This window comes from Artemia sp. Qi Xiang Cuo, chromosome 6, assembly GCF_049724085.1.
Source record: "Artemia sp. Qi Xiang Cuo chromosome 6, ASM4972408v1, whole genome shotgun sequence".
Lineage (NCBI taxonomy): Eukaryota > Metazoa > Arthropoda > Branchiopoda > Anostraca > Artemiidae > Artemia > Artemia sp. Qi Xiang Cuo.
The window spans coordinates 44840028-44858522 of NC_142799.1; the positions used below are offsets into that span (position 1 = coordinate 44840028).

At 34.9% G+C, this 18495-nt stretch overlaps 1 protein-coding gene across 1 annotated transcript in view; it reads right to left on the bottom strand.

The window, feature by feature from the left end:
• Nucleotides 1-18495, bottom strand: part of LOC148951266 (uncharacterized) — a 108069-nt gene that overhangs the window by 80790 nt on the left and 8784 nt on the right. Inside the window, exons 2-3 of the mRNA XM_089091049.1 lie at nt 13837-13953; nt 10452-10543 (exon numbers count right to left, since the gene is read on the bottom strand). Of these exons, the coding sequence (XP_088947175.1) occupies nt 10452-10543; nt 13837-13953 (209 nt within the window). The remainder of the gene's footprint in view (nt 1-10451; nt 10544-13836; nt 13954-18495) is intronic.

The window sequence follows — 18495 nt, forward strand, 5'->3', positions numbered from 1 at the left end:
TTGGTTTTATTGTGTTATCACGGTGATCTATCAAGCAAGAAACTATTCTTTGCACCTAAGCCAAAGTCGAACAAAGCTCCCCGAATGTGTGATATTCACAAATTGACAGAGAAGCTGGGCCAGGAGACATGCCATCGGATACTTTTTGCTCACGCCATCTTAGGATGTGACTCTACTTTGCGGATTCACAGCGTGGGAAAAGGGCCTTGCTCTGAAGAAGCTAATGACAGATGCCTTTTAAATATTCATGAAGTTGATTCGATAATTTTGTCAGTTGTGAAGACATAGTCAGTGTGTTGATAATAGTTTAGTCTAAGAGGGATTTTAAATGTCGGCAGTTGAGAACTAGTTTCATAGATGATTTCCATTTTCCAGTATTTTTAATGTTTTAATAAACATTGTGCAATCACTTTTTAAGGCCGACTCATCAGGTGGTCGAACCAGTGACGATCAGGTTCAGGTAAACTAATTATTAGATCTCAAAACCAACAATTTAGCCAGCGAAAGATGGTCTGGTAAAAAAAATGGGGATCACGATGACGAGAAGCGTAAAAACCTCATACTGATAATTATGAACGTTTTTTATATACCGTACACCAAATTTGACTCCATTTTCGCACTCATCTCGTCTTTTTACATCGGAAAATAATTCAATTCAAGAATAACGAACAATCACCGGAATATAATTTTTTTTTTGTTAGGAAAGTGACACGTTGCGCAAAAAAAAAACTAGTTTTGCTTCGACCTAGAATATGCAAATCTGGATATGTTGTTCAGCTTTTTTTCCTCTACAACACGGTGTAAAAATCATTTCTGTTGTAATTTGTTTTTACCAACAATCGACGAATTGGTGGACAATAAGTGCTAAAAGAAACATGTCAAATGAAAATAAAATAGTGCATATTGATGAACTTGAAACGGGTTTTCTAGTAGACTACATCAAGTTAATTTTTTTTGGGCTCAGCTCCTCATTTTATGTCACAATAGTTGCCTTCTGATAATATGGTGAAAAAGAGGTCACAACGATGAGAAGGGTAAAATCACATATTGACGATAACGAAACTTTTTTCTGGTACATTTTACATCAAATTTGAATTCATTTTCAGGCTCAGCTCTTCATTTTACATCGGGATGATACTTCAAATACAGAAAAACGAAAATTTACCGACAGTCCATTTTTTTTAGAAAAAACTGAAAAAATTGACACGAAAAGCCAAAAAAAATAATTTTGCGTCGACCTACTATGTGCAACTTTGGATATGTTCTTCAGATTTTTTTCTCTACAACATAGTGTAAATACAATTTCTGTTGCAATTTGTTTGGGGTCAAACTCTAGTTTGCCTGTATTATTAAAAGATTTTCTTTTTGTTGCTATAATCGTTGTTTGTGGACAATTCTGCACAGTAAAGGAAACCACACTGCCTTTCCATGACGATAAATAAAAGTTCAAATAGGGATAAAATCCTTTTAATAGACAGTGTTTTTTATAACAGTGATAGAAATTCACAAAAATACCAGATATTTCGGTCACATATACAGTGACCACTGTTAGTTTTACATCAGTTTTACCACTGATGACGGTCACTGTATATGTGACCGAAATATCTGGTATTTTTGTGAATTTCTATCACTGTTATAAAAAACACTGTCTATTAAAAGGATTTTATCCCTATTTGAACTTTTATTTATAGTAAAGGAACCAGCGCAAAGTTTTGGGGAAACTAGTGTTTATTCTAAAAGAATGAAAATTAAACTGAATTTCTAATTTTGCTAAAGTACGAAAGTTACGAAAGTAGTTTAATCGAAGTTCACGCTAAAGTTTGGTATATGCTCTTTAGGCTGAACTTCATACATATAGGCCTAAAAGTACAAGGTTTACACTCAATAAATAATAGCCAAAACTTTAACGTAAAAAATTAGATCTTAAGGGTGGGCAGCTATTCCCATATACAGAATGATTTCTGTTTTCTTTAATTTAACGTACTCTTTACTTTTTTTAAGGAAGTTCTTTATTTTTTCCGACTTTGAATATTTCTGAAGAAAGAGGAGGGCTGTTAGTGCCCTAAAGATCCAGTTTGTATACTTTGTTCAAGCATAATTTTGTTTCAACTGAAGGAGAAATAAGAAAAATACCTCCTACCACACGCTATACTAATCTGAAAGATCTATCGAGAAAAATTGAAGTTTTTCACTAATACACACTTTTTGAGGCTTCAGTCATCTTCTCCTATGAGTATTGAGTTTTGAATGCTTGAGCTTTGAGAAACAAGCTGCTATAAAAAATATTACTTATACCTTTTATTCTAATCTTCAAAAAATTGATTTTTAAACAAGTCTCTAAGGATACCATAACAAGTGGAACTTACTTCTCAAATTATTCGAACTTTAAATAATATTCATTGTACGCAATTCTTCGAACGTTTCTTATTTCTCGATTTTCGAAAATCGAGAACTCCCTGGGAGTGCCAAAACGATTTCTGGGCTTATTTTGACAGGGATTTATAAAACCCCACTTTATAGTTTTGTTAATATAGAATAAAGCATGGGCGTAGGCAGCATATTGTCTAGGGGGGGCAGTCGATAGTGTGATGGAGGGCCTTTTATCAACAGCTTTTCCAACCATCTGCTTTTTCAGCCTTATCTAATTTAAATTTAAAGGTCTAGGGGGGGCAGCTGCCCCCCTCCTCCCTACGCCCATGGAATTAAGTAACACTAAAAAATCTTCTATGCTTGTCAAATGGGAAGTCAAGATCTTATTATGAGATTTAAAAGGTTGCTGACCTAGAAAAGGTTTGAGAACCCTGCCGTATGATCCAAAAACTCCGGTTTACAAGAACATTTATATATTACTATGATGCAAATCTTACAAAGAATAAGTGAAAAACGAATATAGCAGAAGATTTGTTCGAAAAATATGGCACTGGCTTTACTATGATGTGGAACATAGGGCAGAAGTTTTTTGTAATAGAAAAAAAATTCTAAGTTGTTTTATAATAGAAAAAAAACGCACACACCAACTACCTTTTGACTCTCAGACACTTAAGTTTATAATTTCGTCATTACAAATTTTGAAGTCTGTCTTAAAACCTATCCTCATTTGACGTCCCTACTTTAGAGATATGCTACTGCAAAAATTATTTAATAAATTGTTGAATAAGCAGACATTAAGAATGAAGATTTTGGATGTATGAAGTGCCTCATAAGCCTATGTATCACCATAAAACTTTTAACATCAAGCAGACAAATTAGAATTCGATTTCTACCAAGTATTTTTTTTATCTGCGCATCGCACTGTCATCCCAGATATTAACGAAAACCCACTTAGAATTGTGATTTTTTTGTGGAGCAGCACTACAGCTATTGTAGTTTTCGTGATCAGTGGCAAATAGTTCGGTAACGGTACCGATAAATTACGGTGCCAGACTACCGACAAATTACGCTGGCGCCTTTATTGACCTTGTCGCGACGTTTGATGCTCTAGTGACAAATAGAATCCGGAACGTGAAGAGACAATTGAATACCAAAACACTTGCCAAACTGATCTAAACTTATAATGAGGAGAAGAAATCATCTCTGTACCAAAATCAGAGTTTAGAAAGAAATGGCCAGGTTTATACTACTGTCTGAAAGCAACTTGGAGCAAGAAAGCCACTGATTCTGAAGCGCTGAATGCCATCAACGACAGATGCCTGTGGAGAATCTTGGGTCTTCAAATTATTGGCGAGTTCCAATAAGTAAACGACCCAATCTCTAATGGTACCAACTCCAATGACGGCACTGTCGTAATTGACGATTGGCCTACGTATAACTTCCCTCATCAGAGAAGTGCTCTGACATTAAATGTAAGACCTTCCTGGTCATGATTACAACCATTCGGGAGTCATTAGACGTCTTTTCCCACATGGAGGAAGAAAGTTCTCGTTGAGATCGCATATTGTTACCCCTAAGACCAAAGATCAATTCACGTGGAAAAACAGCCAACCAACTTCTAAACATCAGTAAGAGCTGATGGATCTTGTTTTTAGCTAAAAGTACATGTATGTAGGTAACAATACGATATCGAAATTTCGAGTCTCTTTCCCGAACAGGGATTGCGTAAACGAGAAGAAACGCTCCCAACCAAACTTATTAGAAAACACCATAAATGTCCTAGTTGTATTTTCTTGGGGCTCAGACCTCTATGGCGAGAGGAGGGAGGGTCACTAATTTCTCGTCCCCAGACCATTTGGTAAAATCGGTTATTAGATCCCAAACAAAACGTGGAACATTAGAGGAAGTTTCCTAGTTGGGCATTTTAGGTGTTCCGATACGTTCTACCTTCCGTTGGAGTACTGAGAGAAGGTCCCTTAATTCATGTCAACAAGACATCTACCAGAGAAGGGTTTCAGGTCTCATTTACAGTATGTGCGAAATAAAAGCTGGTGTCCCAGACCTGCCTTTCGGAAACCTGGGTGCAAGACAGCCTTTGTGGGAAAGGGAAAGGGAGAGGATCGATAAATTCTTTGTATCAAGACATAATAATGACAGTAGGGTTAGCAGATCTCAACTGAATTTGGTTTGAACTGGGTCTATCTTTTTCAAGTCAAGAGTCGATCCAACCTCTGTAGGGAAGGAAAAGGGCAACCCTATTTTCTTATAGTTAGGATATCTTTCAGAAGGAGTTGTCGGGTCTAAGCCAAATTTAGTGGAAAGTAGAGTCTAGTGTAAAAATTGTGATATACAGGGTCCATTGACAGTCTAATCTCTAAGAGACATGCGGAAAGAAGCTATCTACCGAAACAGTTATCAGATTTCAATGAAATTCGACAGAAAGTGAGAGTGAATTTGTATGTTTTTTTTTGGGGGGGGGGGATCAGATCTGATTTGGTGTTATCATGGGATCCTAGAGTCCTTAAATACTTGTCATAAAAATATCTATGGTTCCTATGGAGCCTATGGTTCAATCACGACCAAACTTGATGAGAGACAACAACCTTGTCCCACTTTTGCTTTTTGGGGCCCAAGACCAATCAGACCCTGTGGGAGGGTACCTAAAGTTGAATCATCAAGTCAACTGTCAAGAGGGTCTCGTGTCCCTCGTTCTAAGTAGCTCGTTCTAATAATCCAAAATTGTAATCCATCTGTCACCATTGCTGTAACACAATGGGGTCATGGCTTGGGGGATTTATTCTCTCCTTTGGACGATATTATGTGAAATGTTAGTTTTGGCAACGCTGAGCTAGGGTGGTACAAACATGGCAATATGACGTCTAAAACACGAAGCTGATCAAACTGAATAAACTTGTAAGTGGTTGAACTAAGGTTTAAACATTGAAGGTTTAAACATTTAAACACATGTCGATGTTTTGCAGTCCTTGGTAAAATCATTGTATGAAGTAAATAAAAGGGCAATCCCATTGTTGTTAATTCACGAAAATTTAGGGAGAGGAGGCAAAACATATTTTTCAAAATCTAGGGAGGCAATTTTGTTTTTGCACTTTATTTCAATGAAAATACAAAAAAGGTACGTTCAAAATCTAGATGGGGACAAAAATCTAGGGGAGATTCTCCCTATCACTACTCCCCTCGTCCAATATCACTGGATAGGCGTTGTTTTAAGTTTACATAACTGTATTATTGGAATAAGAAACAAACAACACAATTTCTCCGGGGATTTTGTAATAATTTCCTTTCTTTCCTCCAGGCTGATAGAGAGCATTCCCTCTAGTGGAGGCATAAACGTTAACACCAGCTATTTCAGTCTTATATTTTTTGGCAGATTTTTTTCATCAGGCTCAGCTTATATTCGGAAATGAAATCATGAATATTATTTCATGGTTCAAAACTATTTCATGCTTTCAAACCTTGGGTTCTTCAGAAATCTATTTTTCAGAGGCAGTAAGAAAGGTGGGTGTTTTTGGATTAAATAAAAAAAAATTTTTATTCAACTGAAAGTAAGGGGCAACATTAAAACAAAAAGCGAAGAGAAATTATTACGTATATGAGGGGGCTGCCCCCTCCTCAATACCTTGCTTTTTAAGCTAGAGTTTGACTTTTTTCTAATTATTTAAGATTGACTCCTGAAACACAAGGGCCGTTTAATTTTTTTTTTTTTTAATTCTAAGAAAAAATTTAGCGTGAAGAGCGAGGTATTGAGGATGGGGCAATCCCCCTCATATACGTAAAGCTTTCTGTTCGTTTTAAGTTTATTATCGAATTTTTATGTTTATTCAAAATATATAAAATTCATTAAGTTTATATTCATTCTTTCCCAGAGTCTTTTGATCAAAATTTTGCGAGAGCTATTTTCTTCATCATAGCCGAAAGATCATTTTACTATGTCTCTGAGGATGACTTGATCCCCCACAGCCCCTGTGGTATGGGCTCAAAGCTATGAACTTTGCCCATTGTTTAAATATGTTTTCGGCAATGTGGAAGTATGCACATATTTTTAGGGGGGTCCTGGTGGAGGAGGGGAGGGTACAAGGGAGGATCTTTCCATGGAAGAATTTTTCGTGGGGGAAGGGAATTTTCCATTCAGGGGGAGCTGGATTTCTCTGCTTTATTTAAAAAAGGATAAGGAATAAATACATGCCAAAAGAATTAATGACCTTTTATGAAAAAGTATTTTTATTATTTTACTTCTTAGGCTTTAACATTTTAAGAGAGCTGATCATAAGAAATGAAAATTAAACCATTAGAATCACCATGTCAAAAAGCCTTTGTAAGGTTAATACAGTCCCACACCTTGAACAACAAGCAAAATGACCTTTTTGTATGTTGAGCACTGAAGCGCCTCCTCTTTTTTTCTTTTTCTTTTTATTCGTTAGAGAGGTTCTAGAAAGAGGATACCTATTTCAGTAATATTACCATAATGAGGATTCAAACCGAGGTTACCACAGTAACGTTCTAACCACTAGACCATTACATCCTGTTCAATAGAATTTGTTCTGTAGTTGTCGCTGTTCCCAATCACTCATCTACCACGTGCAAGAAATTTTTCACTATAAGACATGATATTAAGAAATCCAGGACAAGAAGTTCCATCACCACTTGGTGCGCCTCTTTTTATGTTTTTTTTTCAAATACAGATCAGCAAAGCGTGTGTATATTTTATCAAGGGCTTTTAATTATAGCCAACTAGTTCTGTTAGCCACCAGATAATTTGTGGAACTTATTAACGACGCCGGTAGGGGAAACATACTAGATTAGGGACTATAAGCTCAAGTTTTGGGGTTTTCGACCTTGGAGATTATGTTATTGCCCTTTGCATGCTTCCAAGCCTATCTAAACCAGAAATTTTACCCAAAGTGACATTTTTGGACGTCGATTGGCACTTTAGGATGGTATTATTAAATCGAATATATAAAAAGCACACACACACCCACACCCACACACCCACGCATACACAAATCTTTGGCACTCGGCATGCGGCAGGCTTCTATATATAGATGCTCACTCTCGCTTGTCTTCTAAACCCAGACAATTTGAGCCTTTTCTTGATGTCATGGCGTTCAATTGGACCTAAAATTAAAATTGGTGCCTTTGTAAAATTACATCTTTTTTTTATTGAACCTTTAACTTTTGTATCGGCTTGTCTTTTGTGATTATAAAAGACATACCGCAGAACCTTTGGTTCCTTCAATTGTTCAGGTGGTGGGACAAAACCTTCTTCTTTTGCCTTGGCTTGTCTTTTGTCATTATGAAAGACATTTCACTGAACCTTTGTTTCTTCTAATTATTCAGGCGATGGGATAAAAACTTCTATTTCATCCAATGATTATTCAGTTCATACTTTTGACTTTCAAAGGTATGGTAGGTATTGATGACCTTATCTATATAAAACACGTATATATATCTATATAATTCAAAACACGTTTTGATTCTCGCCGTCCGGAAATGTTAACTATCTTTGATGAATCGACTACAGATAGCAAACTTTCTGGCTTTAGCAAGCTACAGATAACAAACTTTCTGGCCAGTGAGCAGGTGCGGTAGGGGGGGGGGGTTCAGGGAAGATTATTAACAAAAAAAAGTATTTTCGAAGACCACACTTCCTTTCCATGATGTAAATATAATAGTTCAAAATGAACAAGTCCTTTTATTTGACAGTTAACCAACAATTAAAAAAGAATCTGTGGATATTTTGGTTATCAAACAGTTCGTGGTAACGAACTGTAAGTAAGGAGCGACCCAGCTCAATGGTAACCAAAACTTTAAAAAACGTAATTTTGATACCAATAGATAAATCAAAAGAATCAGATTTTAATACTGATTTCAAATATATAAGTTTCATAAAATTTAGTCTCTTACCCATCAAAAATTACGCGCCTGAGAAAATTTGGCTGATTTTAGAAAAAAGAGCGAAAGACCCTTAAAAGCTATAGAACCTTAATAAAAATCACACCATCATATTCAGCGTATCAGAGAACCCTACTGTAGAGGCTTCAAGCACCTATCTACAAAAATGTGGAATTTTGTATTTTTTGCCAGAAGAAAGATCACGGATGCGTGTTAATTTTTTTTTTCCCAGGGGTAATCGTAACGACCCAGTGGTCCTAGAATATCGTGGGAGGGCTCATTGGAACGGAAATTAAAAGTTCTAGTGCACTTTTTAAGTGACCAAAAAATAGAGGGTAACTAGGCCCCCTCCCACGCTAATTTTTTCCCCAAAGTCACCTGATCAAAATTTTGAGATAGCCATTTTGTTCAGCATGGTCGAAAATATGATAACAATGTCTTTTAGGATGACTTAATACCCCGAATCCTCGGGGGGAGGGCTGAAATTTATGAACTTTACTCAATGTTAAACATATAGTATTGGTTATTGGGAAGTATACAGACGTTTTCAGGGGGGATTTTTTCTGGTAGGTGGGGGGAGGGTCGGCTGTTATATGGGAGGATCTTTCCATGAAGGAAGTTTTAATGGGGGAAGGTACATTGCTATGAAGGGGGCGCCGGATTTCCCAGCATTATTAAAGAAAAAGATCAGAAATTAAATTAAAAAAAACAAGTTTTTCAACTGATTTCAACTGATCAACTGATTGTGATTAAGGGGTCATTTTTAAAGAATTAGAAAAAAATTCGAACTTTCGCTTAAAGAGCAAGGTATTGACTAGGGGGCGAACCCCTTAATATAGGTGTTAAAAATCTATGAATATAGAAGTTCGTTACGTAAGTTAATTCGTAAGTTACGTAAATTTAATACTAATAAAAACGTTCGAAAATAAAATTATAACCACTTTTGAGAAAGCCATTTAACCAAATGAAGGACGAATCGATATGAAAATTTTTTTATAATTATTAATGTAAGGTCAGACAAAATCAAAACCTGCATTAATTCAAAAACGTTCAAAAATCAAATAAAAAAACAAGTTTTTTTAACTAAAAGTAAGGAACGACGTTAAAACTTAAAACGAACAGAAATTATTCCGTATATGAAGGGGGCTGTCCCCCTCCTCAACGCCTTACTCTTTACGCTAAAGTTTGACTTTTTCACAACTCTATTTTTTTAAACAATAAAAAAAACTTTAGCGTAAAGAGCGAGGTGATGAGGAGGGGACAGCCCAATACATATACGGAATAATTTCTGTTCGTTTTAAGTTTTAACGTCGTTCCTTACTTTCAGTTAAAAAAAAACTTGTTTTTTTCTTTATTTAATATATACAGTAACCATCATCAGCAGTTAATTTCAATGATGACGATGACGGCCACCGAAAATATCGAGAGATTTTTTTGGTATGCTGCCATATAAAAAGATTGGTTGCTATTTAACTGTTATTTGAAAAAAAAGCAATAAAACGGCCTGCTCTGTCGAACGCCTCTTTCTAAAACCAAACTGAGGTGAACTATGAAATATCCCTATCTTCCAGAAATTCCGCAATCCTACTATTAAAAAAGCTTTTCAATTGAAATAACTTTTAAAAATAGAATCAACTTTAAACCGGTAAAAAAAATTCTTGTCCCCTCCTTCAAACAGAAGAATCACATTTGCACATTTCAAGAAATTTATGAAAACACCTTATTTTACATTCTTTAAATATCTCAAGAAAATTAGCTGAAATAACATGTAATATAAATTTCAAAAGTTTTAAAGGAAACAAAATTCACGCCAAAATAATATTATTCATATTCTTTAATCATGCAGATAATTTTACCATAGCTTATTGACTACCACAGATCTATATTGACCTTTTTTCTTAAGAATACTTAATATTTTGCACTTGAATCGAACGAGAAAGATTTACCTGCTTTGTTTTATAGGAATATTTGGGAATGATAATGAGTCTCCAAAAAGGACAGCCTAATTCAGTCACTGAGCAAATATTTAGTAAATTATCTTTTAAATCATTAATATTCTTCTTTTCATTGTTTTTTTCTTCTATTTTGAGACCTTTCTTTTAAGAAAGGTTTCAAACCTTTCTCATAAAACAGTCATTTCTTCTACTTTTCTTTTTTTCTGTTTGTCTTACCTGTCTTTCCCTTGGAAGATATGCATTGCAATTTCGAGTCTTTCCTGTTGCAAGGCGCTTAATAGCCTCCCAACTTCTACCGTCAGGTCAACCTACAAATGATACAATCTAAAATACCTTCCAGGAAGTAATAGGGAGAGTTCTATATTGGACTATACTAAACAATATTGGATCAATAGATCCAATATTTCAAATGCAAGTCCATAATGCAACATTCTGCAGTGATATCTGACATTGTTGTCAGTTCAAGCAATTCTACACAATAACCCAGTAAAAAAAAAAATCGATTCAACCTAACACCCATTTTTTATACATTTTTTTTTTTTACAAAGATTAGTCATATAGTCGAGTTCGTCCCCCAAGCGATTCCCGAGATTTTGCAGATATTATATTTCCATCGCCTGGATGCACAGAATGTCTTTCTTAGCACTGGCCTCTCCTCCAGTGGCATAATTTTGTCAAAATCCTTGGGACGGGGGGGGGGGGTTGGAGCCAATTATCCCAAATCAAGTGAGAATGAAAGTGAAAACTGAAAAATGATTCATATAGTACCATAAAGGTAAAGATATATTTTTTTTTGTTATTTTCGTCTCTTCTTATCACAACGGCAACCCGGGTTATATTTTTTTAATGTAGAAGAGAAATAGGTAGGTAAACAGGAATTTGATACTAAGGGATTACTGACTAGAACAAAGATGCATTCAAAACAATTACCAGGTGGTGAATTTATTTATACAGTAAACTGACTTCTGCCATCAGTAGAAGATTCGAAGCAATGTCATTAACGAAACCAACAGCGTTCCTTAGGATCAGCCATCGTAAATCTAAAACCTGAATAATCATGTATTTTGCGAACATCAAGATATTTAAAGGCCCAAGAAGAGAAGCAGATTGACACCCAAAATAAAGATAAACTTTCGCAAAATAAAAGTGGGCTATTTAAATGTAATAATTAAAAAAGAAACACTTATTCCGACCAACTGTTCCTTCAGTAAATGAGTCACCAGGTTCTTTAATGTCTTAAGAAAAAATAATAATGTCACACTATTATTTGCTCTTTGAAAAAATCTTTGTTAGAAATTTTATCATATTTGATAGCTCTATTTCAATATATTTTAGCATAATCAAGTAATATAGATCAGAAAAGATTTCCTCGATGTTTCATCCCCTTATAAATAGGATATATTTCATGGTCAAAGTTTCGTCTAGTGGAAAAGGGTGCTCGTTTCTTCTATCCATTTCTCTCAGTATTTTCTTATGTTTGTAAAAACTAGCGAAACAGTACTTTCTTTTAAAGTAAATGAACCTAATCCTTAATTTTAATCGTTGTAATTTTTTAGTTTACTAAAACGACACCATTAAATAGACAAATTAAAAATTGAACGGTACTAACTTGCTTAGAATACATTTTCTATCTTAGTGATTAAAGTTAAATGAAAATGTATAGGGCGGCACATGGTACAAAGGGACACAGAAGAATGATGACGTTCAGAGGCAAACTCTGTCTCAAAGTCATACCTATCTTTCAAACAGTTTGTGGTAACAAACTGTAAGTAAGGAGCGACCCGGCTCAATAGTAACCGAAACTCTAAAAAACGGAATTTTGATACCAATAGATACATCAAAAGAATCAGATTTTTATGCTAATTTCAAATATATAAGCTTCATGAAATTTAGTCTTATCCATTTAAAGTATCGCGCCAGAGAAAATTTGCCTTATTTTCGAAAAAAGGGTTAAAAACTCCCTGAGAGTCATAGAACTTAATGAAAATCACACCATCATATTCAGCGCATCAGAGAACCCTAATGTAGAGGTTTCAAGCTCCTATCTGGAAAATGTGGAATTTTGTGTTTTTTGCCAGAAGAAAGATCACGGATGCGTGTTTATTTGTTTTTTCTTTCTTTCTTTTCTCCAGGGGTGATCGTATCGACCCAATGGTCCTAGAATATCGCATGAGGGATCATTTGAACGGTAATTAAAAGTTCTAGTGGTCTTTCTAAGTGACCAAAAAAATGGAGGGTGACTAAGCCCTCTCACGCTCATTCTTTTCCCGGAGTCACCCGATCAAAACTTTGAGATAGCTATTTTGTTCAGCATGGTCGAAAATATAGTAACTATGTCTTTGAGGATGATTTAATCCCCCAGAGTCCCCGGGAGAAGGGCTGCAAGTTATGAACTTTGCCCAATGTTTACATATAGTATTGGTTATTGGGAAGTATACAGACGTTTTCAGGTTTTTTTCTGGTAGTTTGTGGGGGGGGTGGCTCGGGGGTTACGTGGAAGAATCTTTCCAAGGAGGAAGTTTTCATAGGGGAAGGGATATTGCTATGAAGGGGGCACCAAATTTCCCAGCATTATTTAAACAAACGATCAGAAATTAAATATGAAAAAAAACAAGTTTTTCAGCTGAAAATAAGGAGCAACATCAAAACCAAAAACGAACAGAAATCATTGCGTATATGATTGGGTTCACCCCTAGTCAATGCCTCGCTCTTTACGCTAAAGTTTTTTTAGTCGTTTCATCAGAGCTATTTATTCTAATTAACGGCCTTTGAGATTAAGGGGTTATTTTTAAAGAATTGGAACAAAATTTAAACTTTAACGTAAAGAGCGAGGTATTGACTAGGGGGTGAAACCCCCTAATATACGTAATAAAAACATGCGAGTATAGAAATTCGTTAAGTAAGTTAATTAGTAAATTACGGATATTTATTATTAATAAAAACGTTCGTTAATAAAATTAAACAACTTTCGAGAAAGCCATTTAACCAACAAAAAGTAAAATTAATATGTAAATCAAAACCTGCATTAATTCTAAAGCGTTCAGAAATTAAATTAAAAAACAATTTTTTTAGCTGAAAGTAAGGAGCGACATTAAAACTTAAAACGAACAGAAATTATTCCGTATTTGAAAGGGGCTGTCCCCTCCTCAACGTCTCGCTCTTTACGCTAAAGCTTTTTATTGTTTTAAAAAATAAAGTTGTGAGACAAAGTCAAACTATGTCTGGAATAAAATCTCTGTTCGATTTAAGTTTTAATGTCACTCCTTACTTTCAGTTTAAAAAAATTTTTTTTTTTATTTAATTGCATCAAAGTTCTATAATCTGCAGGAAATTTCGTGGGCATATAGCTAGATTTGAGGAGACTACCTCCAAGAAATATTAGAGGACTTTTTGTTTTTGGTTCAGGCGCTAGCAGGCGTCAATTGTTTCTAAAGATAGGAGTCAGAATGTTCTTACTCCTTTTTTACTCCAGAAAAGAGTAGCTTGTTTTTATCTTGAAGTTAATTTCAGTTCAATCGCTACTTTTCAATATGAAAATTGTTCGTGCTTCTTTTCCATTCCTGTTTCTTTCTTTTCCTTGGGAAGTAAAAATATGATTTACCTGATGTTCAATAGCTGCAGCTTCACGCTGTGAGCCTATTGCCCCAAGCAGAATGATTAAAGTCTGAGCCACAAGAGCCAAGATTGGAATGAAAGGAAGACTTATCATCTGACATAACTAGAAGACAAACATATCAGAAACAAAATTAATAATCTATGTAGTTTTTCAATTTCAGTTTAATAACGGGGTTGATTAACCAAAACTAACAAAAGAAACACACAAAGAAAACACTAAAAAAAAATACAACAGAACAATTAACCCTCCTTAAGCTTTCGCTCGCTTGGAGTAACCCCTTTAATATAGGAATAGAATTTTAAAAATATAAGAAAAGAAAAAAAAGAAAGAGAAATAAAATCCGCAAAAGCCCTGCTCCGAGTCGCAACAACCCTTCCAAACAACAACTCATTCCACCTGCCAACATCCAACAAAAAAACAAACATTTAATTTTTTTTTTTTTTTTGGTGGGAACTTGAGTGCGAATGAAAACCAATTTAATTATTCTTTAACAACCATACATTGGAGACAAACTGTTTTAAGATCTCTAAGGAAACAACACACATTTGTCGGCTTTTTCAAAAATTCGGGCAAATTATTCCAAACATTTGGCCCAATATGACGTATTGAAAATAAAGATTTGGTTCTAACGACTTGATGTATCCTCATATTAATGGTATATAGTGTAGGATAATTGTATATTTCATCATCAGAAGTAATCAAATTTAGGAAACAAATTCCCTGAACCTGACAGAGGGACAATTTTATTGGTATCTAACTGATTTCCCTTTACTATCTCCAGTAAATACTCACAAAGCTATATTCTACATCAAACGTAATTGTTTCAAGTGAAGTGAAAACGTACCAGACCATATACTCACACAATGTACCAAATAAAGAGAAACGAATTAATGCACTAAAGAGAAACGAATTAATCTTATTACATAATTCGGGGATATATTCTTTAACTTTCTCATCCTTCCAACATTTCTAGTAATCTTACTACTAATAAAAAATAAATGATTTTTAAACTAAGGCATTCATTAACACTAACACCAAGATAGTTGATATATTAGCACGCTGGATTGTATAATCATTTATTTGTATATTTGATCCAAGAGTAATTATTAGATTTTTTACCATACATAAGAAAACTTGATTTAACATGATTTAACAAAAGCTTATTAACTCTAATCGACTTATCTATGCATAGCATACGCTTGTTCATTATTTCTATTAAATGAGCTGGAGTGTTTGCTGCCACAGTAAAATGGGTATTATCATCAAAACTGGGAACGATAACCTTAGAATTAGTACTCGTATAATAAAACCCGAACATTATTTATCAAACTTATTACAGAATAGCTTCAATCATTTATATATACTAGGAATAAAATGAAGCCTAAAACAAAACCCTGGGGCACACCAAATTCATGTATTCTTTCACAATGTACCAAATACTGGTGGACAAAAGAAAAATGAATTAATCTCATTATGTAATTCGGTAATATATTCTTTAACTTTCTCATCATTCCAATATTTCTTTCAATCTTACTACTAATAGAAGATATATGATTTTTAAAACTAAGACATTCAGTGACAATAACACAAAGATAGTTGATATTATTAGCACGCTTGACTGCATAATTATCTATTTGTATATCAGTAATCCAAGAGTAATTATTACAAGACCTACCATACATAAGAAAACCTGATTTATGATGATTCAACAGAAGCTTATTAACTCTAATCCACTTATCTGTGCAGAGCATACGCTAGGTCATTATTTCTATTAAATGTGCTGAAGTCTTTGCTGCCACAGTAAAATGGGTATCATCAGCAAAACTGGGAACGATAACCTTAGAATTAGTATAAAAAAAACCTGAACATTATTTATCAGACACATTAGAGAATAGCTTCAATCATTGATATATACTAGCAATAAATTGGAGTCTAAAAGAAAACCCTGGGGCACACAAAATTCATGTATTCTTTCACAATGTACCAAATACTGGTGGACTAAAGAGATACGAATTAATCTCGTTACGTAATTCGGTAATATATTCTTTAACTTTCTCATCATTCCAATATTTCTTGCAATCTTAATACTAATAGAAGATATATTATTTTTAAAACTAAGACATTCATCAACAATAGCACAAAGATAGTTTATATTATTAGCACGCTTGACTGCATAATTATCTATTTGTATATCAGTAATCCAAGAGTAATTATTACAAGATTTACCATACATGAGAAAACCTGATTTATTATGATTCTACCGAAGCTTATTAACTCTAATCCACTTATCTGCGCAGAGCATACGCTTGGTCTTATTTCTATTAAATGTGCTGAAGTCTTTGCTGCTGATGCCACAGTAAAATGGGTATCATCAGCAAAACTGGGAACGATAACCTTAGAATTAGTATAATAAAACCTGAACATTATTTATCAAACACATTACAGAATAGCTTCAATCATTGATATATACTAGGAATAAATTGGAGCCTAAAACAAAACCCTGGGTACACCAAATTCATATATTTCTTCTCAAACATTTCTACATACTGCGTCCTACCAATCAAAAAGTACCAATCAAAGAGCTTTAATGCCTTTCCTCTTACTCCATAATTTTCAAGTTTCCACCATAAAATTATATGCTCAACAGTATCTAATGCTTTTACAATACCTGGTAAAAAAAACGGCACTCTAAAACCCTGGTCTAGAGCGTAATTCACAAACATAATCAACATGAAAGCTGCCTGTTCTGTAGACATCCCTGTACGAGAGCGAAACTGATTAGGAATAAAAACAATCTGTTTCGAAAAACTCAGATACTCTAATGTTTATAAGTTTCTCTAATAACCTCCATATAGCAGGAAGGAGGGATATTAGCCTATAATTATTTAATTTATCCTCTTCTCCTCCTTTAAATAAAGGGACTACTCTAGCACCTTTAAGGCACTCGGGATATATACCATTTTTATAACTTTCATTAATCAGATACAATTTGGTGCTATATGTCAGGAAAAATTATCTTAAATACCATCACTGGCATAAAATCACACTCCACAGCATTATTTCGCATTTTTTTTACCGCATAATTCTAATTTTTTTTTATTAACCGGTCGCAGATACATTGATACATAGTCCAGTAAATCTACGAAACTCTGAGACAAAATTACAATATAAAATTTTTTACACCGTCTTATAGACAAAAAATTTCTGTACAACATATCAAAAGTCCCCAAAAATCCCCTGGGCGGAAAAAGGTAAAAACTGGGGAAAAGGAGGAAATTTCTAAAAATTCAGGGGCAGATTTATTGTGCGCTCAAACTTCATTACTGCTCTTTTTCTGCACGGATGAATCGAAAAAAGAAAGTTGTGTTGTTATATCGCTGGACTTGGTTCGATTTCCCCCTTTAGTGGGGGAGGGGGAAAACAGTATCCTTGGGAGTTGTGCGATATGACAGGTCAAAATGTTGCCCCCATGGTTTTTTGAATCTATGATTTCAAAAAACGTAGTATTAGATTCGTATTTTGCTTTTCGGCAGTGTTTTCACCGTAGGGGAGACAATGCATCGGGCCTTCGGAGTACGTATTTACTTTGATTATATAATAGAAACATAAGACAAAACTAAATGTAAAAAATGAAACAAATCAGGTAACTTCGGCAATCACTGCAAAAGATAATTACGGTTTTGATTGAACTAAAATGGATAAGATCAAGGGTTTGTACTAAACATCGTCTTCTTCATAGTTATCAACAAAAACATCTTTATTGGAACGCGCAATCCCTTGGCAGTCTTTGCAAGCAAATGTGCGAGGCAATTCATTTTTTCGGCAACTACAGCGTGAAATGTCACAGTTGGAACGTGTGCAGCTGCAACGAATCACAATTAGCAGATGAGGCTAAGCAGATCCGATATCTGTCATGATTGGAGTGAGGCGTCCGTTAAGTAATTGCCAACCCCAGTCTTTCCAGTCGAGTTCTGACGAAGTATTACGCCATTCCATTATCTGATAGAAGACTCTATAAGAATGAAATTTGGCATCCGATGAAGTTGGTGGAAGTCTCTCTGGGCTCACAAAAATTGATGTCTTTGAACTGTACAATTTTTCAAGAAAAACCCTGTACCTAGCTTTGCTGATATCCTCCCCTTTCTTAGCCTTGTAGAAAAACAGAAAAAGATTTTCACTGGCTTCTGGACTTCTTCCTTCGTAGAGTGCGGATTAAGGAATACTTCACAGTTATTTCTAAATTCTTCATGGCTTTTCATGAATGGCAGGGCAGCCTGCTTTCCTATCCCAAACAAATGGGACGTCGTGTCGCAACCAAGAAGATCGTAGCAAACAAGAATATAGTGACAAACCTGTCCCCGTGATATTTTGATAAAGTTTATGTGCCAGTATTTACTTTACAGCCCTCTTGACTTGGTACTGGTTTCGAAGTAGAGATCCCTGGCTTCTGGAGGCAGGTGATGAAGGAGAAGGATCAATAAATGAGTGTTGTTTCCGACTACTCTGGTTATCCCTTCCTTGGCCGCATCAAGGCCTGTCAATGCAATCAGAACGTCCGCATCTCTCTCTGCATGAATGACAGTAAGGCCGGCTTGGATAAGCTTCTTACCACTAATTGAAATAATCTTCTACTTATTGTTGGGA